Genomic DNA, 26,121 nt, shown 5'->3' with positions numbered 1-26,121 from the left:
GATACTCAGGAGACAGCACTATTGAGAGAGAATTAGGATTTGGCAGCCTACAGATGGTAATTGAGAAGAGAAGAGGGTCCCCAAAGAACTTGTGGGTCACCAGTGTTTAAAGGTCTTTTATAGGAAGAGGGCCCAGCAAAGAATGAAGGGAAATGATCAGACAAGAACCAGGAGATTCCAGTGTTAAAGAAGTTAGAGTTTGGGGAAGAAAGGGGTACTTTACAGGGTGAGATGCAGCAGAGAGATGTAAAATAAGGAATGAAAAGTGCCCTTTGGATTTGACGATTCGGAGGTCACGGGGATCTTTTCCAGGCCGTTTCAGTGGAGAGGTGGCGAGGGCAATGGTGGTGGATTGAGAGTGGATAGAGGAGAAGGAAGTGGCGACGAGTATTGACAGATGGAATTTGGTTGTTCAGATCAAGCGGGGAGCCAGAGAGCATGGCAGCCAGAGGGAAACACGGGGTGGAAGGAGAGGGGTGTTTTGTTCTGTTGTGTTTTATTTTTTTAGGCTAGAGACTTCAGGATGCTTCTAAGGAGCCTTGGTGAAGCAGAGTTGGAAAATAAGGGAAAGGAGAGGAAGCTGGATGGAGTCCCTAAACTGACAGGAGGGCATCAGTTCAGGAAACAGACTGAGGGATTCTTTTGGAGCAGGAAAGGGTCACTTCTTCTTTGAGACTAAGAAGTAAAATGTAGATAAATTCCCCCGAAGGCTTCCGTTTTCTTGGTGAAGTAGAAGGTGAAGGTGTGTACTATAAGGGCGGGAGCCAGAGTCAGAAAGGAGGAGCAGCACTGAGGACAGCCCTGAAGGCCTAGTGGGATTGGGTGTGGTGGTTTTTGTTGTTGTTTTGTTTTGTTTTGTTTATGGTGAAGGTAATTATTTATTTATTCTAATGGAGGTACTTGGTGTTGAACCCAGGCCCTCAAGCACACTAAGCATGCGCTCTACCACTGAGCTATACCCTCCCCCTCCATGGGCATGATATTTTGATGTGGTGCCGACCTACACAACTTTGAAGTTTTTTTGTATTTGAGATCCATTGGGATCTCATTTGAGATCTGAGTATAGGGCTTGTGATCCTAGTTGGGGTTTTCAGGTGGAAGCAGAATAAAGTCAAGAGGGCCAGGGAGTTGAGGATGAGGCATGCGAAGTTGCTTGAACATGGGATTCAGGCTGGGTTGAGAAAGGAGGGCCAGGAGGACTTGGATAGATTTGAAAGGAGCAGAGGTTCAAGGCTTGGGAGTCTTTATGAGGTCAAAGAACAGCAGTAGGAAGAGCAGGATGGAAGAAACCTAGAAAAAAAAAGGGATAAAGTTTTATGTAATCAGTGGTATGTGGCAATTGAAATTGCAAAGAGGAAGTTAGTTCCAGGTGAAGCCAAGGGCAAATGTGTAGCCAGCGGGCAGGTAAGTGGAATAGAGAGGATTCCTGGAGATGAGGGTTAAGGAGCTGAGAGCTAGGGAATTGCATGAACCATTGAGAATACATCTGCAAACATTTTCTGTAAAGGGCCAACTAGTAAATATTTTTAAGCTCTGCGGGCCATATGGTTGTCAGAACCACTCAGCTCTGCTCTTGTAGCATGAAAACAAGCACAGAGAACATGAGAATGAATGGGTGTGGCTGTGTTCCAATAAAACTTTATTTACAAAAATAGGTGATAGGCTAGATTTGGCCCACAGGTTCTATGTAGTTTGCTGATCTCTGATCTATAGGCTTGCTGCTCAAAATTTGGTCCACAGACTTGCAGTGTTGGCATCACCAGGGAGCTTGTTAGAAATGAAGAGTCTCAGATCCCACCCCAGACCTGCTGCATTTTAATCCCCAGGTGTTTTGTCTGTACCCTAAAGTATGAGAAGTGCTTTGTTAACACTGCAGTCTCAAGATGATGAAAGGAATTCAGTGAATCGGTGGCCAAAATCTTTAGTGAATGAGGGCAGGCTGGTATTTGATGTGCGGAAAGAAGAATGTGACCAGATGGCATGGGCTTAAGACAGAAGGGCTCAGAGAAGGAAAAATGCACAGCAGTGGTCTGTCTTGAGAGAGCACTGGCCCAGTTCCCACTGTGTAGGCCGGGCATGGGAACAGCCACCCAGCTCAGTCTCTTGTACTTCCTTCTCCGGTTTCTCTTTTGGAACTAGGTCTTTCATTGCTCACCTTTTTCAGGTGGGAGGCGTCTACTCTTACGACTGCAGCTTTGGCCATGTGCCCAATGTGGAATTGATGAAGTTCATCGCAATGGCAACATTTGGCTCCTATCTGTCCACTTGTCCTGAGCCTGAGCCAGGCAACCTGGGTCTGACTGTCTACCACCGGGCCTTTCTCCTCTACTCCTTCCTGCGCAGTGGGGAAGCCCTGAACCCTGAATATTACTGTGGTGAGGGGCAGACTGGGGCAGGTGTGGGAACAGGAGAGTGGAGTGTGGACCCAGAGATGATGCTGGAGTCAATCTAGGGTTTGGGCCCCTCGGGGATTGGACGTATAACAGGCTGACGGCTTTGGCACTGTTCTTTCCTCGTGATTTAGTGTAGACCCTCCTGCTAGACCTCTGTCAGGTAACAGAGAACCACGTTTCCCTTCCCCATCCTCCCTGGTCTTTTAGGCTCTCAGCACCGCCTGTTTAATGAGCACCTGGTCTCTGCAAGCAGCAACCCTGCCTTGGCCCTGCGCCGAAAGAAGCACACTGAGAAGGAGGTGCCAGCTGACTTGGTCAGCACCGTGTCTGTGCGGCTTCGAGAGGGCTACAGTGTCCGAGAGGTCACGCTGGCCAAAGGTGAGGGTCACTGGGCCCTGCTGTATCCCACAAATCTGAATGGAGTGGAAGACACACACGTCCCACGCATGAAAGGGTGTCACAGGGACAAATTCAGTTTGTGTCAGTTGGCAAGCTCTGGGCCTGAACTCTGTGGACCATGCTTGTAACCTTTGGCCAGGCTTGAGTTCCGTGAGGTGGGTGAGGGTCTCAGTCCCAGGCCTGGAGTCCCAGGCCTCTTCCCCAACCAGCCCTCCTGCTTCCCCTGAAGGAGGGTCCCAGCTGGAGGTGAAACTGGTGCTGCTGTGGAAACACAACATGCGTATCGAGTACGTGGCTGTGGCGCCCTGGCCCCTGGAGCCTGAGGGCCCTCGGGGCACCCGGGTAGAAGTGACAATGGAAGGTGGCTATGACATCCTGCATGATGTGTCCTGTGCGCTAAGGCAGCCCATTCGCTCGCTGTATCGGACCCACGTTATCCGACGGTTCTGGAACACGCTGCAGAGGTGAGCGAGGTCTCCAGGCTCAGTGAGGGATGCCCCATTTGTCGTGTGAAGGGACAGATGTGTAAAACTGGGGACTGGAAAAAGTCACCAGACTTGTGTCCTGGGTCCCGTGTGTCCCTGTGGCTCCCCTCCTCTGCATCCACCAGAGTCAGATGTGGCTCAGGGTTGGCCCTTGGTCTGCAGCATTAACCAGACGGACCAGATGCTGGCCCACCTTCAGTCCTTCTCTTCAGTCCCGGAACATTTCACACTTCCCGACAGCACCAAGAGCGGAGTGCCACTCTTCTACATCCCGCCCGGCTCCACCACCCCGGTGAGTGGCTCTGACACTCTTTCTTCCCCTTTTGTGCCCACCCAGACTCGAGTTGGCACCACATCTGAGCCCAGAACCGTGCTCGTTTTCTCCCCTCTCAAATCTGAGGCTCCCAAACCAGAACCCTGAGCTTTAGCCTTGAGAGCAATTCTCCCCTATCCTTCCATGCCCCCAGGGGAGGGGAAGGCTCTATAGAGAGAGGCTGTCCTCAGCAGACCACGGGGGTCAGAGGGAAAAACTTGCAGAATGTCTAGATGGCGGTCTTCCAGCTGACTGCAAGCCCCCTTGCCGTCCAGCATGGTGTACTCTGGCTTCCCCGGCACCTTCGGCTGTTTCCCACCGCTGCCAGCCACGTGAACTGTGCACTTCTTGACCATGTGTTCCTTTGTCCGGTGCTTTCTCCACACTCCGCCCCAGCTTTCAGCCTTGCACTGCCAGGCAGGGGGCTTACGCTGGTGTTCAGCGGCTCCATCCTGAGGTCCTGCCATCACTCTGTGACTTTCCTCCAAAGTCAGTGATGGAAGCTTGGCAAGTTGTGTCCTTTGCCTGGATTCAGCTTTAAAGGGCTACACCACCCATTCCTGGGCTCATTCATCCTAATCTAGCCTTCGTATTGGAGGCAGTTTTTGTCTCCGTCCCAGGCTGGGCTAGCGGTTCCTTTGGCCTTACACCACCACCACGTCTGACTGCCTGAGCCCCATGGTTCCATTTGCTGTTTGGAGATTATTCACGAATACTCCAGTAAGGCCATCCTTCCTGTCCTCAGGTGCTCTCCCTTCAGCACAGTGGTTCCGACTCCTCCCATGCCCAGTTTGCTGCCTACTGGAAGCCAGTGCTGTCTATGGATGCTAACTCATGGCAGCGTTGGCTGCACATGCATCGTCTAGTGCTAATCCTGGAACATGACACGTGGGTATCCTCCTAGGGCCATAGCTGGGATGGAGGAGCAGGGGTGAGGAGAAAGAAAGTGATGGGGAAGGAAGGTGGTAGATGAGCTCTTACTGACTTTGGCCAAGAAAAGCTCCAACTCTTTCCTAGCCTTCCTGCTCATCAGCCCCCATATCCTCAGACAGGGCCTAGAAGAGAGAGGGAGCAATCTGTTCTTTTCCCCCAAGACTAGGGCTGGGAGGTCTGACCTCACTCCACACCCTCTTCCCAGACCAATCCCCAAGCACCTGCACACCCCAGGCAGCAATGGGCGCTACAGCACAGTCCAGTGCAGGATCTCGCACTCCTCGCTGACCTCGCTGCTTCGTGACTGGAGCAGCTTCGTGCTGGTCGAGGGCTATTCCTATGTGAAGCTGCTCTCCAGGTGGGCAAAGTGATGTCCCTTCACTCTTCCCCCTCCCCCTTATCCCGTGTCTCTTCCTCTAACCCCAAACTTTCTCCTTCCTTCCTCCTAAACCCATTTTCTCCCAGCCGAGTGCTGCTCACTGACTCCCATTTCTCCCCAGTGCCCCAGACCAGCCCCCCTCCTCCTTCTACATGGTCCGCATCATTTCCAAGGCCCCATGCATGGTACTCCGCCTGGGTTTTCCCATCGGCACGCCAGCACAGGCCCGGCACAAGGTGAGCTGGACCCTAACTCAATCCCAGAGGAGCCCTGGAGCATCGACCTGCTCCTTCTCCCCAGACCCCACAGAGCCAGGGCTGGCAGGGAGAGAAGCCCCCAGACCAAGTAAGGCTGGCGGTGGAGGGCTCTGTCACCTTGTCCCTGGGCCCCTTCTCCCCACTTGTAGGAGACAGGAGTGGGAGGATCTGATCACATTTTTCCTTCAGATTGTGTCAGGCTTGCAGGAAGAAATCCTGCGGCTACGTTTCCCTCACCGGGTGCAAAGCAAGGAACCGACACCCAAGGTGAAACGGAAAGGGCTGGGGGGCACCAGTGGGGGCAACTCTCCCTCCAAGTCGCCCCCCACTCTGGGGCCACAGCAGGCTCTGTCTGACCGGCCCTGCCTTGTGGTCCTGCATAAGCCGCTGGACAAGCTACTCATCAGGTTGGTGGGAAGGGTTGGGATAGGGCCCGGAGCATGTGGAGGGCTGTGGCTGAGCCAGGTATGAGTAGAGATTAACCAGGAATTGCCCCCATGGCCCAGGTATGAGAAGCTACCCCTGGACTACCGGGCACCCTTCTTGCTGACACTGGAGCCACCAGGGCCACTGCCCTTGGTGTCGGGCCGCTCAGCCTCTTCAAGCCTAGCGTCGTTGTCCCGCTACCTCTACCATCAGCGCTGGCTCTGGAGTGTCCCATCAGGATTGGCCCCCGCGCTGCCGCTCAGCGCCATCGCCCAGCTCCTCTCCATCCTCACTGAGTACGTCAGTCACAGAGCTGGCCGGGCAGTTTGGGGCAAGGAGGGAGCTAGTGTAGACGCTGGGTTTGGACGCTGGCAGAAAGCCTAAGCCAAACACTGCCCCGCTCTCAGCCCCAGTCTCTTGGCTGCTGCCGTTATGCAGAGTATCCAGCACAAAGGAGTGCATGCTACTGCCCTCCCCCACGACCTCTCCCCCTCCTTGGTTTATTTTGGACCTGCTTCCCCTGAGGCACCAGTAGTCTGAACAGGGCCACCAGCAGACAAGTCTGCCTGGATGGCTGCTGAGAGGTGGGTATGCAAGTGGCGTGGAGGGCAGAAGATTGTACTCTTAAGTGTCTCTCCCCATCTCATCCTGTCACCACCCCCGCTTCAATGGGACTTCAGAGTCCGCCTCTCTGAAGGGTTCCACTTTGCCTGCAGTGGGGAAGGAATCATCAACATGGTCCTAGAGCTTCCAATTCAGGTATGTGCCCTCCCTCATGACACCTTCCCACCAAGGTCTGTCATCATCCCAAGGACGCTCGCCTCTTAGCTGGGTTGGGACCACTGGAAATGCTGCCTCTTAGGGACTTGGTGGTCAGAGGATCCAAGGCCTGAGGCCAGTCCCAGGACAGTGTGGCCAGGGGACTAAGTTGTGAGGGTCAGAGGTGGACCAGGCCAGATCTCGGCCTGGGCTGGGGTTTGCCCAAGCTCTCCCCTTCTATCCCAGAACGAGCCCCCGGGGCAGGCTACAGCCGAAGAGAGGCCCACGTGCGTCGTCCAGTACATCCTCTTCCCCCCGCACTCTACCTCCACCAAGGACAGGTGAGACCTAGCCCCTGTCTGAGTTGCCTTGCTCCACGTCCCCCTTCACTCTTCTGTCCCCTGAAGGGCCATCTCCTGACCCTGAGAGTCAGGGCAGGAGGTGTTGTCTTTAGATGTTTCACTGGGCAGACAAGGGTCTGCAAAGGCCACGTGTGAATTGTGACTGTCCTGTGTGCCCTTGCCTGCCCACCCTTTGTGGACTGACTCCTGGCCAGGCAGTGGTAGATTGGGCTCCTTTTCCTCCCGGCTCAGAGCCCTTCCTCCTTTAGCTTCTCAACAGATGATGACAATGATGTGGAGGTGGAGGCCCTGGAGGGAGACTCAGAACTCAACCTGGTCACTGAGGTGTGGGTAGAGCCGCAGTATGGACGAGTGGGACCTGGCCCTGAGAGCTGGAAGCACCTCCAGGACTTGACATACTCTGAGATCCCTCGAGCTGTGAGTGGCCTCACACATACCCCACTGCTTACCAGGTTGAGTGCCATCCTCTTCTGAGCAGGACCGCCTGGGGGCCTCCTGGTCCCTCTGGGTCTGTGTTCTGAATGTCCGTGACTGCATGGGCATCCTTGAGGGCTGGCAGCTGGGCTCCTCTGGCCCAGAGGGGCTGACCCCTGCCCTCTGCTGTTCCTTCCCCAGCTCCACCCTCGGGATGCGGCCTGCATAGGCTCCATGCTGAGCTTTGAGTACCTGATACAGCTGTGCCAGAGCAAGGAGTGGAGTCCCCTGCCCCTGGAACCAAGGGTCCCTGATGGTCAGTGGGGAAAGGGCCCCTGGGGAGGAGCAGGGGAGCAGGCAGGGAGAAGGCAGCCACTGATAGGGAACCTGGGCCTCACTGCAGTCTGCCTGCCTTCCCTCCCTCCCAGGATTGAACCAAGGAGGAGACACCTGTGTCCATGAGATCCCTTTCCATTTTGACCTAATGGGACTGTTGCCTCAGTGCCAGCAGCTCCAGATGTTCTTCCTTCTGCTTTCCAGAGGTGGGTGAACTTTGCATCTGGGGCCAGCCAGCCGAGAAGTGTTAGAGCACAGAGAGCAGATGAGCCTATGCATGAGCCAAAGAGGGGTGGGGCAGGAGGAGGCTTGGAGGCTGCAGGAGGAGCCGGGCTGGTCAGGGCTGAGTTGGGGGTGCCGGGCAGCAGGAGGCTCTTGGTGCTGAGCAGAGTGTGTATCGGGCAGAGCCAGAAGGCGGCCCTCTCTCCGAGGGGCCCTGTCCCACCAACGACATGGTGCTGTGCCTGCTGCATAGCTGCCTGGGGCAGGAGCTGAGTGACCGGGAGATCCCGCTGCCCGCCGCTGACCAGGCGGCCTTCCTGCGTGAGGTGCTGCGGCGGACCTGCCACAGTCCAGGTGAGCCCCCACCTCTTTCTCATACCACACTCTGGCCCAGCCGCTTCCCCCCACCCTACAGGGGGTTTCTGTCTGGGTTTTGGCCTCTCCTGTCTTGACCTTGGAGCCCTGCCTCTCTTGCTGGCCCTGCTCCTCTTGCTGGCCTTGCTCTCTCCCACCCGTCTCTGCCCACATTGTAGGTCCAGAGGGGCCACCGGTGGTGGACCATGGGATCCTGCAGGATCAGGCAGGCAGCAGCGCTCAGGCCACCGGAGACTCACCTCTTCCTACCCTGGTCAGCACTGAGGCATCTCCTTGAGGCCTTTTCCGTAGTGACTTCCCGCTTTTACCACATATTCATACCCCAGCCGTCCATCACCAGGGGTACCGAGTGCCTCCTGCCACTCACAGGATACCGTCATTCACCTTGGTCCCCAATCTTGCACACTGTCCCTAAGGATAGACTCTCAGGTAGAGGAAGGGAGCAGGCATTGGATGATCCTTTATAGATGGCTCTAATTTTGTTTCTGTCTTACAGAGTCTAGGCCCTCCTGAAACTCTCAAGCCTGTCAGCTCTGCCCAGCCCCCTCAGTGGCGCTGCTATGCAAGGCTTGTGACCCCCCAGCATGTGTTTCTGACTTTCCTCCCAGCAACCTTCTCAGGTACCAGACACTGACCTTTCTCACTGACCCCTTCAGGTACAAACCCCTGAGCTCCCTCACCGGCCCACCAGGTGGCTCTGATTTGTCTCTCTTTTCCTCTTTAGATGTCCAGCATCTGGCCGCCTATGGCCTGGAGGGACCCTCTCAAGAAGAGACGAAGCCCAAGTTGGGGGATTGGAGTGGGGCCCCCAACCTGAAAGATCTGGGAGGAACTGGGGTCAGAGCTACAAAGTCCCAGGTCCCCATCCTCAGTGTCACCCCAGCCAGTGGTAAGGCTGCTGACTCTTAAGTCAGCTAAGCAGGAGCAGGAATGGGAACAGACAGAGGCCTTAAAGCCACATCCCACCTCTTACCCACAGACAGTGCCCTGAACCTGGGAGAGCTGAGCCCACCCTTCCGTCGGGACTTCCAGGCTTACACTGGGCGTCAGACTTCACAGACAGAGGGTGCAGATGGGCCCCGGCCCCGGTGTCCTGTCTACATCTATAGCTGTGCCCTGGAAGCGCTGCGGGAGCAGATGGTTGGCATACAGCCTCCACAGGCACCCCGAGACCTCGTCTTCCGGTGAGCACCTCAGTGCTGACTTAGGTCCCCTCTCAACTGTGGCCCCCAGCCAACCATGGCCCCCACCTGTGGCTCAGGTACCCGCTCAGGTCAATGGCAGGAGCTCCCCTTCTTAGTTGTGTTCTGCCAGCTCCTTGCTGGACTTCCTTCAGCACATCAGCTGAGCTTGTGGGGATGTGAATACCTTTGGTGGGGAGCTTGGGATACTCCCCTGGCAGGTGGGGGAATGGTGGGTTTGAGGTGTTATTCAGGGGAGTCGGCCGAGCTCTCTCTTTCCTCCCATTCCTAGGACTCAGTTCCTTGACCAGCCCTCCCAGTCCTCAGCCTGGATGGAGCCCAGGCACAAGGAGGCGGCCAACCACTGTGCCTTGCTGCAGGAGCATGCACAGCGGTGCTACGTCCGTGGTGAGTGGAGGCCGGGTGAGGGAGCGTCAGGGAGGAGTGGGGCTTTGCGGGATGACGGGGATGGGACCTGGAGAGTCCCTCCCAGAGCTTGACCCCCTGTGGCCCCTCCGGCTTCCCCCAGGGCTGTTCCGGAGCTTGCAGCAGGCACAGAGTGTGACTTCCCAGGACTTGCTGATAGCAGTAGATGCCTGTGAGGAGCTACTACAGGAAGTAGACATCACCCCTTTTCTGCTCGCACTGTGTGGCCACACTCGGGGTTTGCCTCATGCACCCCCAAGCCCTGGTCCTCTCAGCCCTGGGCTCTTCAGCAGCAGCATCGAGGAGGGCCCTGAGCCTCGGGAACGAGCCATCTTGGCTTCTGAGTCCAGGTTGGGATGGCCCTTGAATGACGTATATGGGGCACACAGACAAAGTCCCTGTAAGCAGGGGCCTTGTGACCCGGGGGAGTGGCTGTGCATGGTGGTACCTGGCCCCAGGGGGGCAGTCATGCTTTGTCGCTGGCTTCCCACCTGCTGCCCAGGCTTCTTTCTCCCTCTCCCTGGCTCTCCTGTTCTGGTGTGGAGTGTCAAGCTAGATTACGGGTGGGGAATTACCAGTTGCCATCAGTGAAAGTAGAGCTGTTTCTGAGGACAATTCATACAATAAGAATAAGCCCCCAAACTTATCTGTGAGTTTCGCGGAGGCAAAAACGGTATTTTGCCCACTGCTCAGTCCCTACCTCACCTTAGGGACCCAAAAGGACCCTATTGAAGGGAGGAAGAAAGGCAGGCAGACAGACAGCTAGGTGTCTGGTGTCTGCAATGAATCAGCACTGGCAAAACAGAAGGAGCAGAGGGACGAGTACACTGATGATGCCCTGATCAGAAGTCCAGCCCTGATCCCTCTCTGGAGGCCAAATCCCCTACCTCTCATGCCCCCCAAATGAGTGCATTTTCTTCCCACTAAACTTGCTTCTCCACCTGTGTTCTCCATCCATGGTGAATGATCTCTCCCTCCACCCGGTGATCCAAGTTAGAAAACTGGGAGTCATCCTTACCCATTCCTCTGTTTCACAGAAATGTCCAACAACTAAGAAATGTGGAAGTTAGAGCCAAAACGGGTGGGTTGGTTCTCCTGGCCTCTTCTCGCCCATGTCATGTACTAGGCACCCTTCCTAGAGGCAAAGACAGGCAGGCATTTGCTGCTCCCAGTTGGGAAGTGGGCTCCTCTAGGACTTGGTGGTTCCTAACACTTCACCATCCTCCCCACCCTACCTTGACCACGCAGCATAGAGACGGAGGACCTGAGTGAGCCTGAGTTTCAGAGCATGCGTGTCCCTGGCCATCCAGACCCTGGCCTGGAGATCTCGCTGACAGATGTCTGCCAGCTCAGAGGAGAGGCACACGATGCCCTTCATAGCCTCATCCAGGTGGGAAGATTGGTGAGGATGAAGAAGGGTGGAGTCCCGTCTGTACAGGGGGACAGTGGTCCCTCCTGGGTTGAGGGCGTATAGGTGTCGGTTCTAGGGTAGGTGGCAATGTTCCGCTGAGGGGTGGCTGACATCATCGCTTCCTTCTAACCCCCAAACAGGAGAAGTTCCTGGAGATCAGTGGTCTCCACTTCCGCACAGTGCCCTCCAATCCCCACTACTTCTTCTACTGCCCTCCGTCCAGCAGACGCGAGGTGAGTGGCTTTCTCCTTTACCTCCCTCCTACCCTCAACCTGTAGCACCAGAGATCCTGCTTAACTCTCAGTTCCCTGGGGCCCTGCCTTGGGTCAGTCTATCTCTTTTGTTCAGGATGAGGGCCCCCGGGACACGATAGACAGAAAAGTCAGTGACCTGGAGTTTTCAGAGGCTGAGCTTATGGGAGAAGAAGGTATGTAGACAAGCGGGTAGGGGTGGGGAAGGCTGCTTCAAGCCAGGATTCTGGGGCCTCTGCTGCCAACCTGTCCCATTGACCACGTAACATATATCTCTAGGAGACACATCTGCCTGCTGTGTGGTCACCGAGAGTGACCCAGAGCTGGAGGTGGAATACCGCGAGAGCCGTGAACCAGACCTCGGGCCTGCTGGGCTGGACTCCACCTCGCTGTCAGATGCAGACACTGTGAACCCTGATGAAGACTCCTTCAGTATCCTGGGGGGTGACTCACCCACGGGGCCTGAGAGCCTTGTGCATGACCTGCCACCACTGTTCTTGCACCTCACGTGTTCTGTGCGGCTGCGTGGGCAGCACAGCTCAGTACCCGTTTGCAGCCTGCCCACCTGCCTAGGTGAGTTTGGAGGTGCCTGGGGGAGGGCCACAGGTCCTGGGACAGCCTGCCTGCCTGTCTAGGGGTAGGGGAGAGCCTGCGGGTGTCACTCTTAACACTGGAGACTTGTAATCTGTGCTTGTCCCACGGCTCCCAGCAACCCCTAACTTTTTCCCTCTTCCAGGCCAAGTGCTTTCTAGTCTGGAGGGCCCTCCCATCGGAGGCCGAGTTCCCCTGAGGGACCTCAGTGTCACTCTGGATGTCTTCGTGCTGACCTTGCCCCTGGAGGTGGAGCTGCCCCCGACCTCAGACCCTCAGCACCACCGGTGTGGCAGCAAGTTTGGTGGGGGGATCTGGGGCCTTGGAGGAAGGGGGGGCCATTAAGAAATCTAGGGGTACCAGGGGACTAAGGGCACCTTAAGGATTCCAAGAAAGGAGTGCGGAAGAGGCCCCCCGGAGGCTAATAGATGCTGACCTTTGACCTTTGCTCCCACCCTGTTTAGGTCAACATCTGAGAGCAGTGCATCATTCCCACGATCCCCAGGACAACCATCGGATGATGGGCTGGGGCCCCCACTGCCACCTCCAGGAGAAGACAGGTACTTCCTTATCCCCCTCTCAGAGTTCCTTGCTCCTTGTTGGTTTCACTTCCTGGAAACCAGTATCTAATCCTTTCTTCCAATTAGGCACCCAGGACTATCCAATTTGGCCATACCCCACAGACTGGCTATTGAGACCACCATGAGTGAGGTGAGGGCCTTTCCTCCCCCAACCTAAGTGACAGCCCCTCAGCACTGTAACATACCCTTTCCGTCAGATGGTGAGGTAAGGTACCCTCATTGTTCTGTGATCCAGATGAGGCCTCTCAGTCTGTGAGGCAGAGTATCTTCCAGTATCTTCTAGTCTAGGAGTGAGGTGATGCCCTGGTCAGCAAGGAGGGTGCCCTTTGCCTGGATTGGATTGCTCTCTGACTGTAGATCCGCTGGCTGCTGGAGGATGAGATGGTGGGGGCACTCCGAAGAGGGGGCATCCCCCAGAGCCCTGCCTTGCACCGTGCAGCTGCCCACATCCATAGCTCTCCTGGACGCTCCACCTGCCTTCGCCAAACTCTGCCACTGAGTTTTGTGTTTGGGCCAGAGCGTTCCCTCACACAATTCAAGGAGGTATGCTGCCCTTAGAACACTCCCTGGTCACCTGGGGGCCTGTCCTTCCCTGGACTCTGCACAGAGCTGGAAGGCCCTCTCTTGTTTGAGTCCATCACCTAACCCTATTGTCTGTCCCTTGACCGATGCCTGGCAGCCCAGCTCAGTGGGAAGAGGCCTAGCTCAGCCTTGCTACTGGGCCTGTTGAACCTTAGGCAGGTCACTGAACCTTTTCATATCTCACCATGGGGGATGCTAGTGTCTGCTTCACCACATGGCTGCGAGGGTCTGGTAAGAAAGTGTGGGGTGTCGTGAACAGGGAGGGTCGCTCCTACCTAAATTGTGCCCTTAGGAGTTCCGCCACCTCCACCTCCCTGGTCATGTTCTTCTTGAGGACCCTGACAGCGGCTTCTTCTTCGTGGCAGCTGGCCAACAGCCAGGTGGGTCCCATGGGGAGCCCCCTTCAGCGGCCTGGGCTTGGCACAGTCATGAGGAAAGGGCTGAAGGCGTCGAAGGGGAGGTGAGTCTTTCCTGGGCTGACCTGGGAACAGAGGGGGTGGTGGTGGATGTGTGGGGCCTGTACTTCATCCTGACCTCCTGCCCCACAGGCCCTGACTGCCAGCCCCCAAGCTCCTGGCTCCCCAGAGGATGCTGAGGGCCCCCTGCTCATCAGTCTGCCCAGCCTTCCCCAAGGAGGTAAGAGGACTTGGTGGCAGAGTTTAGGGGCCAAGACTGGGGACTTGTACATCCCTGGCCCTCCTTCCCTTTTCAGAGGGTGTCCCATGCAGGATTGAAAGAGGCTCTAGGCTTTTCCCTTCTCTTCCCAGGGAGTCAGCCTGGGCCGAGCCGGGGACTCAGCCTTATATCCAGTCAGGGCAGTGTGGACTCAGACCACCTTGGTAAGCTGGGGTGGAGGTGGAGGACTTAGCTGATGGGAAGTGGACTCAGGGCTGCACAGCCCAAGGTCTGAGCAGGGCCATCCGAAGGGACTAACTAACCTGGAGGGGCCCATCGAGCTGGTGCATTTGGAGGCTCAGATAAGCCTAAGGATGAGTTTGAACTTCAGCATATTTGACACAGGTTATGATGGTGACAGCAGTGGCTCAGACAGTGAGGGTCCCAATGAGACCCCAGGGGAGAAGGCTGCCTTCACATTGAGGACCCCGCCCGGGCTGGCACCTCCCCAGCCTTCGCTCGCAGGCCTCCCTGGGCCCTGCCTGCCTGACTTCTGGCTCATCGTCCGGGTGCTGCAGGACCGTGTGGAAGTGTATGCACACGCACAGTAAGGAGAAGCCGGGGCCCCACACCCTACCTCTGATGTTAGCTTCTTTTCCCTGGTCCCGCTTCAGAGTTATTAGAAAGCCAGACTTAGGACTGAGGATTTGGGTAGGGGTCTGACTTGTATTCTAAAGTTGCGGGCTCCTTACCACTTCCCACAGATTATAGCAAAGCGTGTCACTCTACCTTGCTAAAGGAATTGAAAAGCTGATGAGGATTTTGGTTCTTAGCCGAGCATTAAAAGCATCTGTAGTTCAGAGCAGCTTCAGGGTCTGTTGATAGATAGAAATAAGGAATAACAGGTAATATTTAACAAGTACTTACTACATGGCAGGCACTGTACTGAGAGTTTTACATGGATCAAGTCATCTAATCTGTAACAGCCCTGCAAAGTATTATCACCCTCGTGGTCTGAATGAAGAAACTCTGGCCCAGATAAGTTAAATACTTGCCCAAGTTCACAGTAAGCAGCAGCGCCAGGATCCACACCTGCACATCTGGCTCCGCAGTACTCTAATCACAGGGGTTGGGGGGTTGAGAGAAGGGCGGACCCTCATTCTGATAAAGCAGATCTGGAGATAAAGAAGAGGTACATGGCAGAAGGCTCAGTGTGGTGCCCACAGGGAGGCTGGTGAGGCAAGCATGGAGCCTAGGCTTTTAGGCTTGCTACTGAGAATTCCATCTTTCCCGGTTCCCGTCATGTTTATTTTCCTCTGTCCAGTCCTACTTCCTTCTCATGGTTCCTCTCAGCCCCAGCTCCCATGACACCCTCCCCTCTGCAATTCTGTGTCTGCTCCATCCTTCTCAGGAGCCTGATTCGGGAGGATGGGGGCCCAGGCACTGAATGTCGCCACCTGCAGCAGCTCCTGGTGAGGCGCGTTGGGGAGATCTGCAGGGAAGTCAACCAGGTGAGGGACAGGGCTCTCCAGGCATGGGATGCAGCCCAGATGAGGAAGGAGTTTTCAGGAACTTGACCTTCAGATGCTGTTGATCCATTTTGGATGTTTTTTTGACACCCCCACCCCATTGTACCCCACCTCAGTTACTGGAATGCTGTCACCCCCCCAGGCTGTCTACAAACTGGGGAATGCTCCCTAATGCACCCCCAGAGTGGGTTACTCTCTCTTCCCCTCTCAGTGACCGTGAGATGCTCCCTGTCACTGCACTGTGCCAGCATTAGGGACAGGATAGTGAACAAGACAGAGGGAAACACTGACTATCTGGAGCTTATATCGAGTGGGGAAGATAGACGCTGAATGACTAAATTGCACGAATTATTTCCATTACAATTGCGATGGCTTCTATGGAGGAATAGCAGAGACTGCTCTGCAGAGGGATCTGACTCTGCAGTGTCAGGGAAGGCTTCTGGGAAGAAGGGATTTTTAAGCTGAGACCTGAAGGATGATGAACAGATTCTGGCAAAGAGGAGGGACAGGTGTTCCTAACCGGGTTTCACTGCTCAAAGCCCAGATCCCAGTGACCATCAGATGCTATCTCTGACCTCCCCATGATTCCTGATGCTTTTTGACCTCTGATCCCCAGTGATAATAGGCATCTCTCCAGCCTTTGATCACCCCTCACCGCCACCAGCAGTGTGAGGAAATATTTCAGTTCCCTGAGATCTTGCTCCTTGTCTCCCAGCGGCTGCTTCTTCAGGATCTTCATGACAGTCACGTGTGTAACTCTCTCCTGGTGGCCGAGAGCGAAGAAGATCTGTGGCGCAGTGAGACCCCCTTCCACTCCCGTCAGCGGGTACCACTGCCTACTGATGGTGAGTCCCACCCAGGAGCCTCCCTCACAAGGGAATGCTGCTGCCCTTTCCTTTATCAAAGCCTCTGGTGAGAAGCTGAGGGCAGAGTCACCATTACTTGGTCAGCAGCGCCAGGTAATAAATGCAAGGAGGGCGAGGAGGAGAGGACAGAAGAGGGTCACCGGATCTGGCTGCTGTGAGTTTAGTAGTGACTTCAGTGAAAGTGCTTTCAGTGGAGGGATGGGAGTAGAAACCAGAGGAAAAGGAAACATGAAAAGATGTTAGGTGGGAGGAGCAGGGAGTAACTACTCTTCCGTGTAGCCTGGCAGGGAAGGAAGAGACAAAACAGCTATGGCAGAAACTAAAGAAGATAGGAGGCAGGGCAGGAATTTTAAACTAAGGTAGAGACTTGAGCACACTTCTGTTCCCTGGGAAAGAGCCAGCAGAGGGAGAGAGGTTAAAGAATACAGGAGAGACGGGACATGGAAGGGGCCTAGCTGTGGCCTGTCTTCCTAAGAGCATGCTTCTACCTGGCCCTACCTTGTTTTCTGACAGGACTTTCTCTCCTTTGCAGGTGATAGGGCTGAGGAAAGAGGTGGCGGGGAGGTGATTGGGAGTGTGGGCAAGCAGGCCAGCTCACAGGTGAGAAAACCAGAGAGGTGGAGCCTGAGGGCCGGCCAAAGGATTGCCTTCTGATTGGCTGCCCCTCCAGACAAGCAGGCACAGAACCCTTTGGGATTTCTGAGACTTCTGGTCATGGTTAGAAAACATCTGATAACCTACTCGAGATGATAATTGAAGTCTCCATACTTCTGCTCCCTTCTCTAACTCCTCATGACCTCTCAGCCAGCTCACAGAGAAAGGCCGGATCTTGCCATTGCTTTATAGCTCTCTCTCTGGTCTAAAAGTAAAGTCAGATCACTCCTTAGTGTTTTGACAGTCTCAGCAAGTCTGTAGATGACCTTCCTAACAGCTCCAGGAGAGTGCGTCTCTGCACATCCTGGGGTGTGTTCCATATCAAAGCAGAGTCCCTGTAATTGGTGGGCTTCTTGTGGTTTGGAAGGCATCTTCTGCAAATCAAGTATGAGCTAGGACAGCCAAGCACTCTTACTTCACAATGGCTCCCAGAAGCCTGGGACTTAAGACCAGTTGGAACCCAGACCCAGCCCTTCCTCATTTTAGTCTCTCCATATGGTTTCCCTGAAACCCTTAGCAAGCCACATTCTGTTCCATACTCTGCAGCCTCCTGGGTGTGCTATACACTGCTCACATCTGACAGCAGCTTCTCTGGGAAACCAAATTGCCACTTTGACCTATTGGAAGGTTCCTCATCAACCTGGAAACCGGGAAAGGGTCCCAGGCTCTTGCATAGCACCACACAGTCCTTTGGGTTCTCTGGGATAGTTGTCCTCTGAAGTCCAGGACGTAGTTTTCCCCCACTCTGCTACAGGTGTGTGTGAGCAGTCACACCCTTTTTGTTTTAACAGGGTTATCATTGCAACTCCCAATGAGTACTCAGAAGGGGTGTATGTTATTATTATATTTTGACAGGCTCAGAGTGTCTTAGCATTATTGTCAGGATTTTTCTCATGCTTTGCCTTTCCTGACACCTCTTCTTAGCTGCTTCTCCACATCTCTTTGAAATAATTCTGAAAAGTTGTGTGCTATGACATGTTTTCCTAAGAACATGGTCCTGCCTTATTACCCAAAATGATCGTCTTTCCCTCTGCAGAGTACTAAGTCTGAGGAGTCAGGAGAGTGGAGGACAAGGAGGGCAGGTGAAAAGTTTGTGAGAACAGAGGGCTATGCCCCATTTCTGATCCACTGTCTCTCTTCCCCTAGATTATGCTGCTGATGAGAGCTGTGGACCCCGAGGGTACCTAGCAGCCACAATGCAGTTTGTCCCTGGCCATTTCTCCTGTGATGTTGTATGGGGAACCGTGATTCGGGTTCATTCACGCCTCAAAATGGGGCCCAGCATGGGGGTCTCTCGGGGTATGTGACTGGCATGAAAGGACAGGGGCAGTCGGGTGGGGGGATCTGGAGAGGGGCATTTTGTGAGCCCGTGTTCCTCCCACAGCCATCCAGGCCCTGCGCTCTGTGCTCAATGCCTTCTCTGTGGTGAACCGGAAGAATATGTTTGTTTATCAGGAGCGAGCAACGAAGGCTGTGTACTATCTGCGGTGAGTAGGCCCTGGGAAGATGGGCTGCAGCACGGGTCAAGGATGGCACAGGAGTTGGTATGTCCAAAGCCCTTGCCACTCTTTCCCAGGCTCCTGGAGACGTCCTGCAGTGAGCGGCCCTGGGACAGCGATGCTCTGCCCCAATCCCTAGCTCTGTCCCGAAGCCAGGAGCCCATCTACTCTGAGGAAGCCTCGGCATGTATCCCCCCCAGTGCCCTGATGCCCCCCTGCCCCCTCACACTTTGCTCCTGGGAGCTGGGCCCTGACCGGACTTCCCATGCAGGGTCCTCGTTCTCCCCTGGACATGGCTTCCAGCCGCGGTTCAGATACTACTCGTCCTGTGGGCCAGGTGGACAGACACATCCAGCTGCTGGTGCATGGCGTAGGGCAGGCAGGTGAGGGCTGTAAGGACCAGGAGGGGAGTGACCAGATGAGGTTGCAGAATCCTTGGGGACTTCTCTTCTTCCTACGCCAGCTCGTGCTGTGCTCTGGGCTTCTCTCAAGCAGGAGCTGGGTGGGAAAGGACAGGCTGCGTTCAGGGGTAGGACCTGTAGCTGATTGAAATGCAATTTGGGGAAGAGGAGTCATTAAAGTTGATGCCTGAGTATCTAACCTGGGCGACTGTGTGGATGGATGGTGGTCCCACTGGCTGGATGCTGAGGCATGTTGGGGGTAAAAATGATGGGTTTGATTTGAGACATGTTAAGCCTGAGGTATCCATTAGACAGCTGGCTCATTTAATTTATTTATTGTCTCAGTTAATTTGTACTAAGGCTGTTACATACGAGTAGATACTATTATTATTTCCAGTGTATTGAGGAGGGCACTGAGGCTTTGAAAGGTAAGACTTGTCCATAGTCACACAATGAGTAGCTTGGCAGAACTAGAACCCAGTGCTGGCTGCCTCTGGTGTATGGGAGAATGAGTCCAGGGTTTAAGGTCTGGGATGGGGGTAGCTGGATCCTCCGCCAACGTCTCCGTCTTCCCACCATGACCGTGCCCAGGTCCCGAGATCACAGATGAGCTGGTCCGGGTTCTGCGTCGAAGGCTGGATGAGGCCACGTTGGATGTCATCACAGTCATGCTTGTTCGGAACTGCAAGCTGACACCCGCTGATGTGGAGGTCAGCTCCCTCCCAGGCCCAGTATTTCTCTGTGGCTCCACAGCAGGTGCAGGGACAGTTGCAGCTGGAACCTCTTCCTTTCAACTCCGACTCCCCTTCCTGCTCTCTGCAGTTCATCCAGCCCCCTGGAAGTCTCCCCTCGGAGGTGCTGCATCTGGCTCTCCCGCCCTCCTGCCGGCCCTGGCTTCCTGCCCTGGCCTGGTACCTACGGCAGAACCTGCTCATCTTCCTGCACTCCCCTAAGTACACAGACAGCAACAGCCGGAACCACTTCCAGGTGCGGCTGGGCCCACCTCTCTCCACACTCTTACACCCTTCAACTGTGGACTGTTTTCTGCAGATGCCCCCTATTTACCTTTGCCCAGGGGCCTGTGTACACCCGCCCCCCTACCCCAACCTTTATTATCTACCTGTGTCTTCCTGTGCTTCTGCGTGTACCTGTCCCCCATTCCCCCCATGGACACCCGTTCCCTGATGGCTTTTGTCCATCTGCCTGGTCTTAGTGCTCTGTGGATGTTCTCTCTCCAGCATCCACTCCCACCACAGGGTGGCCTCCCCGACTTGGACATTTACTTGTATAACAAGCCTGGAGGACAAGGCACTGGGGGCAAAGGTACAGTGCAGGGCCTGTGGCACTACTAGGTGTGGGAAAGCCTTCTATCTCGCGGCTGGGAGGGGCGAGGCCTGGAAGTGCCAAACCTGAGTCTTCCTGTATACTTCTACCCAGGGGTTGCTTGCATCACTCTAGCTTTTGTGGATGAAGGAGGAGCCCCCATCTCACTGGCATCATGGCCCCCCTCTTTTCCGGGGCCCCCAGACCCACCACAGGAGGAGGAATTTGAGCCGCTGACTCAAGTCACTCGCTGCCCAGTTGTGCCAGACAGTTCTTCAGGTGGGGCAGCTTGGTCAGAGAAGGGGTTGTTCAGTTAATGCTGTGGAAACCAGGGACACATTCAAGTGGCCCCCATTCTTTCCTCCAGCTCAGAATGGGGCCCCCCGGCTTCGACTGGATGTGTGGGAAAAGGGGAACATCAGTATCGTGCAGCTGGAGGAGAAGCTCCGAGCAGCAGCTCGCCAGGCCCTGGCTGATGGCATCATGGAGCTCCGGCTGCTGCCAGCGCCGCTGTGTACAGAGGACACATCCCCAGGTATGTGGGGTCCAGAGAGCCTCAGAGGTGCAGGAGAGACAGTGTTCCAGGTGAGGGTGCAAAGGTGGGGGTCTGGGAAGACATCCAGAGGCCCCATCTGAAATGCACATTCACAGTTGTCCATTACCTTCCCTGCATCAGCAAGGTGATCTGCCCTGGTAGAAATGTACTCATGCCATTGGTCACTTGCTTTGAGAAGGGGTACATGATCAGGAACTCACTTCACACAAACACACACAGCCATGCACTATCAGTTGCGTATCCTGCCATTTACTAACAGGTGGAGTAAGTAGCATGTCACTCTCATACCAGTCTTGGGGCCGGTCTGTCTGAAATGGGGATTGGATGATCAGTAACAGGAGTCTGTAATGTCTGATGCCCACAGGAAGTCTCAGGAGCGGGTCTTTGGAAACCAAGAGCTCTGCAGGCCGAGCTAGCACCTTTCCCCCTGGCCCTGGTCCTGGCCCTGGCCCTGGCCCTGGCGAGCCTGTGACTCCCCCCAGCAAAGCTGGCCGGCGTAGCTTCTGGGATATGCTGGTAAATGGGAGAAAGGGAGGAGGTGGTGAAGTTGACAGCTGCCTTCTTGCCTGCCTCCTGGCTCCTTTACACTCCCCTACAGGCCCTGCCCCAGGTCTCCTGTTGTGTAAAACTACTCTGTCCCTTGGTTAGGAGGTTGCAGAACTTGGCAAGTTCTCACCAAAACAGAGAGAGCCTCATCTTATTAAGAGCTTTTATGTCCACTTGCCTTGTTGGATCCTCACAGCCTGCAAGATTTCAGCAGGTCTTTTGATCAGTGAAGCAGCTGAGGCTCTGGAAAGTTGAGTAGCCACCCAGCACTGCTCGGTTAGCCACCAGGACCTGAACCTGGGCCTCCAAATGCTCCAGGCTCTTGTTACCATCCTATGATGCCTCCATCCTCCACCCCATTCCCCCTTTCAATAGCCCCTCCTCATTCAGTGCATTGCCCCCCAGAGTAAAACAGAATGTGGGGACTTGGGTTCCCCCAAAACAACTGATGACATTGTCCTGGATCGGCCGGAAGACACTCGGGGCCGGAGGCGTCACAAAACAGAAAGTGTTCGGACGCCTGGTGGGACTGAGCGGGCAGCAGGCCCAGAGTCTGGAACCCAGAGACAAAGGTACGTGGGGGTGTCTGGGGGTGTGTTTCATGGGTGGTGAGGAGTGAAGTTACAGGGGTTACTGGGTGTGTGTAAACACACACATCTCACGTGTGGGTGTGAGGCTCTTATTCCTGCTGTGTCTTCAGACGCCGGACCACCCAGCTGGAAGAGGGTGAGGTAGGGGCCCTGCAGCCTGTGTTTGCTTGTGTTGCTCAGCGCTGGATGGAGTTCATGGTTCAGATCGGTGAGACCTCAGCCCTCTCCCCGACCCTTGACCCCATGGCCTGGTCCTCATCCTGCAGCCCCATCGTGACTTCTCTGCCCTGGATCCAGGATGTGCCTCGGTGTCCAGAAGCTCCACCCACATGGTGTCCCGGTTCCTCCTCCCGTCTGTCCTGTCTGAGTTCACCACTCTGGTCACCTCAATGGCTGGAGACACCAGTGTCCGCATCTTTGAGCAGCATTTGTGAGTCTGGGGTCTCATGGAGGCTGAGCTAAGAGAGGTGGGGGCCTAGGCCCAGGAGTAGATGGCCAGGGAATGGGGACATGGATGGTCTGCTTTCTGTCCGTCCCTCCCTACAACCAGGGCTTCTGAGCCAGAGCTCTTCAGTCCTTGTTCCCTTGGACAGCTGGGCCCAACTCCCCACCCGGCAGCCGAGCGGCACCTGCTGCTTCTGGGAAGGAACTTCTTGCAGTGGAGGAGACCCATCCAGCAGGGTGAGGGCATGGCCTGGGGGAGGGTGGGCTCAGAGTGACTGTTCCTGTAGTCTCTGACCCTGCGGGAGGCAGAGTGGGATAGAGGGGAATCAGCCCCCAGACCCTCATTTTGCCCCTCCCTGACCCCATAGCTGCCAAAGCCGTGCAGCGCTTCGAGCCAGGAGGTGACGGGAGCTTGGGGCGAAGTGCTCCCCGGCAGAGGTTCTTGCTGCTGGAGGTCGTGGACAAGAAGGTAGATGTGGGCCCAGGGGCTGGGTGGGTAAATGGGCTCTGTGATCCCGCTGATGCTGAGGCCTGACTTCCAGCTCCAGCTGCTGACCTACAACTGGGCTCCAGACCTGGGGGCGGCACTGGGCCGAGCACTGGTTCGCCTTGTGCAGTGGCAGAACGCCCGCGCCCATCTCATCTTCTGCCTTCTCAGCCAGAAGCTTGGGCTCTTCCACCATTACGGCCAGTTGGACTTCCCAGTGCGGGACGAAAAGGTGCCTGCTGCTTGGGCTCCTTCCTCTCCTGAGCTGTCAGTTTAAGGAAGTACCAGCTCGGGAACAGGAGAGGGGCCAGACCGAGGGCAGAGGTAGTGGGGAGGGAGAGGCTGAGAGAGGAGGCCTCGGTTGGGGAAAAGGTCTGAGGGCAAACAAAGGCCATGGACCCATTGTGAAGCTCCGTGTCTCTCAGGAGCCAAACCCATTCCTGCTGCCAACCATGGAAGCAGAGACCCTCATCCGGAGTGCAAGCCCCCCGCTGAGCCGTGAGCAGGGCCGGCTGAGTGGGTCTTCTCGAGGTGGGGGCCCCCTCCCCCTGGACACATTCCCCTTCGATGAGGCCCTGAGGGACATCACGGCTGCCCGCCCCAGCTCCTCCCTTGGCCCTGTGCCCAGACCGCCTGATCCTGTCACCTACCATGGACAGCAGTTCCTGGAGATCAAGATGGCAGAGCGCAGGGGTGAGGGTACTGGGCCGGGTCACGGGCGGGGCGATCTGTGGAGCCTGGCAGGTAGAGGGGTAGCCGCTCCTGGCGGCCACTACTAAAGCCTCCAACCCCCAGAGCTGGAGCGCCAGATGAAGATGGAGAACCTGTTTGTAACTTGGCAGCAGCGTTCGGCCCCAGCCAGCATGCCCATCAGTGTGAGTGGCCCAGCCTGCGTCCTCCGGGAGCGTCCTGGGACCCTGCTGCAGCCACCACCCTAGTGCTCATTGCCCATTTCCCCAGGCCGGGGAGCTGGAGACACTGAAGCAGTCGTCCCGCCTGGTGCATTACTGTGCAACTGCCCTGCTCTTTGACCCGGCGGCCTGGCTGCACGGGCCCCCAGAGACCTCTGGGCCCCCTGAGGGACAGGTGAGGCTCAAGACGCCTGGATTCTCCCCTGGGACCACCACGGGGACCTCCGTTCCTCCACCCAGCAGTGGTTGACAGTGAGCAGTGCCTTTCTTAATCTTTACTCCCACAGAGGCGCCATCGCCCTGAGTCAGGGTCTGGGAGCCGAGAGGCCCCCGCAAGCTGCGACTCCTTGGATGGGCCTCTGCCAGGCGTGCGGGAAGAGCCTTGGCTGAAGGAGCTGAGTCTGGTTTTCCTGCAGCAGTACATGCAGTATCTGCAGAGCATGGGCTTCGTGCTGGTGCCGCTGCGGCCCCCCTCGCCCACCCGCAGGTGAGCCTGTCTTTCCCTGCCCTCCGCTCCTCTTCCCCCACACTCCCTGCCTCTTAGCTCCCAGTTGGATAATTTGGGCCTTTTGCACATTCATGTCACTGGGCCCACACACACATGTGAAGATTTGGGACATATACACACAGCCCTCACACAGTCTGAAAGCCTCACACGTGTCATGGAGCTCACCGCCGCGTTTGTACACGCACTGCATCCATTCTCACAGAGCTGTTACCCACGTGCGTCTTCCGTGCTTCCACACTGGGGTATGTACATCCATGCACACCAATCCTGTACATGCGTCTAAGCTCTTGGACTTGGGTCTTAGTGATTGCTGTCCTGATCAGCCCCGACCTCCTCTTAGGTTTCACCTGGTTCCAGCCTTGGGAAGTCCTGTTCTCACCACGTTTGGTTTTTCCCTCACCAAGGACCCCTGCACTGGGCCTACTCGCATCACTGTCCTCTGGTCTGTTCTTGGTCCTGTTCACTCACTGGTCTGTAGTGAGAGGTCTGAGTCTTGGGAGGTGGTAGACAGCCCCTCCAGCACCACCTCCGATCTCCCCAGGGCTCAGTGAAAACTCTGCAACCACCTTTCCCATCCTGTGTCAAGTCTCAAATTCCCATTTCTGTGGCCCCTGCTCTACACCCTCCTCAACATCCGAGCCTGATTCTGTGTTCCCAGCCGCTTCCCAGTGGCTGCAGGGAAAATATCCACTCATGTTATGCAGTCACTTCTGTGTCTCCAAATATGTGAGTTTATTTTCTCCCTCCTCTCTATTTTCAGTCTGGTGTCTTCTCAAGCTAGTAAATGTAAGTCATTCTTCCTTACTCACGACGCCCCCTTAGTCCCGAAAGCCAATTCCAGCACTTTAGCTTTTCTGTAACCAGCTCTCCACCTCCCAGGCCTCCCTCTCGTAGGGGAGAGAGACAGGAAGAGAGACAGGCCTGCGCCTCTGGGACATTTCATTCAGTGCCCCTCTCATTTCTCAGTGACAGGCCCCAGGAGGAGCTCTCTGCCTGCTGCCCTCCACAGCCAGGTCCCATTCAGTTACGTTCTTCCCAGAAGTCAGAATTCCCATTTAAAACCAAAAACACTAGCTTAAAAAATATGTTTTAGAAGAGAATTTTAAGTCAAGCCTCCTTTTCTTACCAGTCTCTAACCAGCACCAATCATGTGTTAGGTCTGGTCTCTGTTTCCTTGAGGATTAAGTGGGACATTTCTTTTCACCAGAAGCATTGACACCACCCCACCCCCCTGCCCCCACAAGAGTTCTGGCAGGTTAGAGCTCCTGAGTGTGATGAATGGGTCCCAATGGCCCTTTCTGTTCTGTCCTCGCTCCCTGTACTTCTCTGTTCCCTCTGCCTCAGAACTGAGAATGAAGAACAGTAGGCCTGTGGAACGCTGAAACTGCCATTCCCTGGCCAAAAGAGAACTTTTTTCCTTTCAGAGAAACACACCTAGTCAGGGCATCAAGCATCTCCCTGAATTCTCCCCATGAAATCTTAGACAGCACCCTCTCCCCTCCCACCCACTTCTGTCCCCAGTAAGCAGATATCTCCATCCCCTCGTGGGTATCTCCCCATATCCACAGCAGCCTCTCCTGCCCTGCCCCCATCCTCTCACTGGTAGAAAAGGGCCTGGTTTCCACCTCCCCACTGAGCACTGTGCACACTTCCCTTATAGCAGCCACAGCTGTGGAGAGAGCTCCGCCCTGCAGTTTAGCCGTGGACTCCAGTCCCTGCCTTTTCACTCACCCACTGTGGGACTCCAAACAAGTCCTTCCCACTCTGGGCCTGTCTTTCTGCAAAACGATTCCACGTGAAACGGATTCCGCGCTGAGAGCCTTCACCCCACCGGCCTGCCTCACCCCGTTGTCCCCTTCCTTTTCTGCAGCACCAGCCGGCTGCGGGCCATGGCTATCCTCGGAACAGAGGGGCGGGGCTCCTTCTCCTGCCCGAAAACCAAGACTGATGGGAGCCCCAAGGTAACACGTTGTCATGTGCCTTTCCCAACAGGGAAATCATTGATGCCCCAGATACCAGGATCACTGAGCCTGAATTACTTCCCCAAAACCAAAAGTCGGGACCTTGGGTGATGACTGAGGTCATTGATCCGAGCCTGACACCATTAGTCACTGGC

The 26,121-nt window shown here is 55.6% G+C and overlaps 1 protein-coding gene across 6 annotated transcripts in view; it reads left to right on the top strand.

Moving 5' to 3' along the window:
• SZT2 (SZT2 subunit of KICSTOR complex) overlaps positions 1–26,121 on the top strand; it is a 49,449-nt gene that overhangs the window by 16,433 nt on the left and 6,895 nt on the right. For 2 of the 6 annotated variants that reach the window (XM_015236062.3, XM_072974612.1), the window contains 56 exons: positions 2,165–2,375; positions 2,601–2,771; positions 3,022–3,256; positions 3,440–3,569; positions 4,336–4,478; positions 4,729–4,881; positions 5,024–5,138; positions 5,349–5,566; positions 5,666–5,881; positions 6,266–6,344; positions 6,591–6,685; positions 6,955–7,123; positions 7,322–7,436; positions 7,549–7,662; positions 7,862–8,032; positions 8,212–8,306; positions 8,550–8,673; positions 8,778–8,942; positions 9,033–9,237; positions 9,527–9,642; positions 9,764–10,010; positions 10,909–11,050; positions 11,212–11,304; positions 11,420–11,498; positions 11,602–11,895; positions 12,059–12,200; positions 12,378–12,473; positions 12,561–12,624; positions 12,852–13,037; positions 13,369–13,536; positions 13,625–13,712; positions 13,844–13,915; positions 14,097–14,298; positions 15,103–15,202; positions 15,936–16,065; positions 17,887–18,039; positions 18,125–18,227; positions 18,317–18,422; positions 18,511–18,622; positions 19,232–19,350; positions 19,463–19,627; positions 19,879–19,963; positions 20,078–20,242; positions 20,331–20,498; positions 20,884–21,035; positions 21,471–21,637; positions 21,766–21,863; positions 21,953–22,085; positions 22,206–22,336; positions 22,468–22,568; positions 22,642–22,818; positions 23,012–23,279; positions 23,382–23,461; positions 23,547–23,672; positions 23,785–23,984; positions 25,876–25,966. In XM_015236062.3, coding sequence (XP_015091548.2) covers positions 2,165–2,375; positions 2,601–2,771; positions 3,022–3,256; positions 3,440–3,569; positions 4,336–4,478; positions 4,729–4,881; positions 5,024–5,138; positions 5,349–5,566; positions 5,666–5,881; positions 6,266–6,344; positions 6,591–6,685; positions 6,955–7,123; positions 7,322–7,436; positions 7,549–7,662; positions 7,862–8,032; positions 8,212–8,306; positions 8,550–8,673; positions 8,778–8,942; positions 9,033–9,237; positions 9,527–9,642; positions 9,764–10,010; positions 10,909–11,050; positions 11,212–11,304; positions 11,420–11,498; positions 11,602–11,895; positions 12,059–12,200; positions 12,378–12,473; positions 12,561–12,624; positions 12,852–13,037; positions 13,369–13,536; positions 13,625–13,712; positions 13,844–13,915; positions 14,097–14,298; positions 15,103–15,202; positions 15,936–16,065; positions 17,887–18,039; positions 18,125–18,227; positions 18,317–18,422; positions 18,511–18,622; positions 19,232–19,350; positions 19,463–19,627; positions 19,879–19,963; positions 20,078–20,242; positions 20,331–20,498; positions 20,884–21,035; positions 21,471–21,637; positions 21,766–21,863; positions 21,953–22,085; positions 22,206–22,336; positions 22,468–22,568; positions 22,642–22,818; positions 23,012–23,279; positions 23,382–23,461; positions 23,547–23,672; positions 23,785–23,984; positions 25,876–25,966 — 8,043 coding nt within the window. Of the gene's footprint in view, positions 1–2,164; positions 2,376–2,600; positions 2,772–3,021; positions 3,257–3,439; positions 3,570–4,335; positions 4,479–4,728; positions 4,882–5,023; positions 5,139–5,348; positions 5,567–5,665; positions 5,882–6,265; positions 6,345–6,590; positions 6,686–6,954; positions 7,124–7,321; positions 7,437–7,548; positions 7,663–7,861; positions 8,033–8,211; positions 8,307–8,549; positions 8,674–8,777; positions 8,943–9,032; positions 9,238–9,526; positions 9,643–9,763; positions 10,011–10,908; positions 11,051–11,211; positions 11,305–11,401; positions 11,499–11,601; positions 11,896–12,058; positions 12,201–12,377; positions 12,474–12,560; positions 12,625–12,851; positions 13,038–13,368; positions 13,537–13,624; positions 13,713–13,843; positions 13,916–14,096; positions 14,299–15,102; positions 15,203–15,935; positions 16,066–17,886; positions 18,040–18,124; positions 18,228–18,316; positions 18,423–18,510; positions 18,623–19,231; positions 19,351–19,462; positions 19,628–19,878; positions 19,964–20,077; positions 20,243–20,330; positions 20,499–20,883; positions 21,036–21,470; positions 21,638–21,765; positions 21,864–21,952; positions 22,086–22,205; positions 22,337–22,467; positions 22,569–22,641; positions 22,819–23,011; positions 23,280–23,381; positions 23,462–23,546; positions 23,673–23,757; positions 23,985–25,875; positions 25,967–26,121 lie in introns of those variants that run through there. The other 4 variants (XM_072974613.1, XM_072974611.1, XM_072974614.1 and 1 more) reach the window with 3 other exon arrangements.

Source organism: Vicugna pacos, chromosome 13 (genome assembly GCF_048564905.1).
Source record: "Vicugna pacos chromosome 13, VicPac4, whole genome shotgun sequence".
In the NCBI taxonomy this organism is placed as follows: Eukaryota; Metazoa; Chordata; class Mammalia; order Artiodactyla; family Camelidae; genus Vicugna; species Vicugna pacos.
This window is presented reverse-complemented; position numbering and strand designations above follow the sequence as displayed.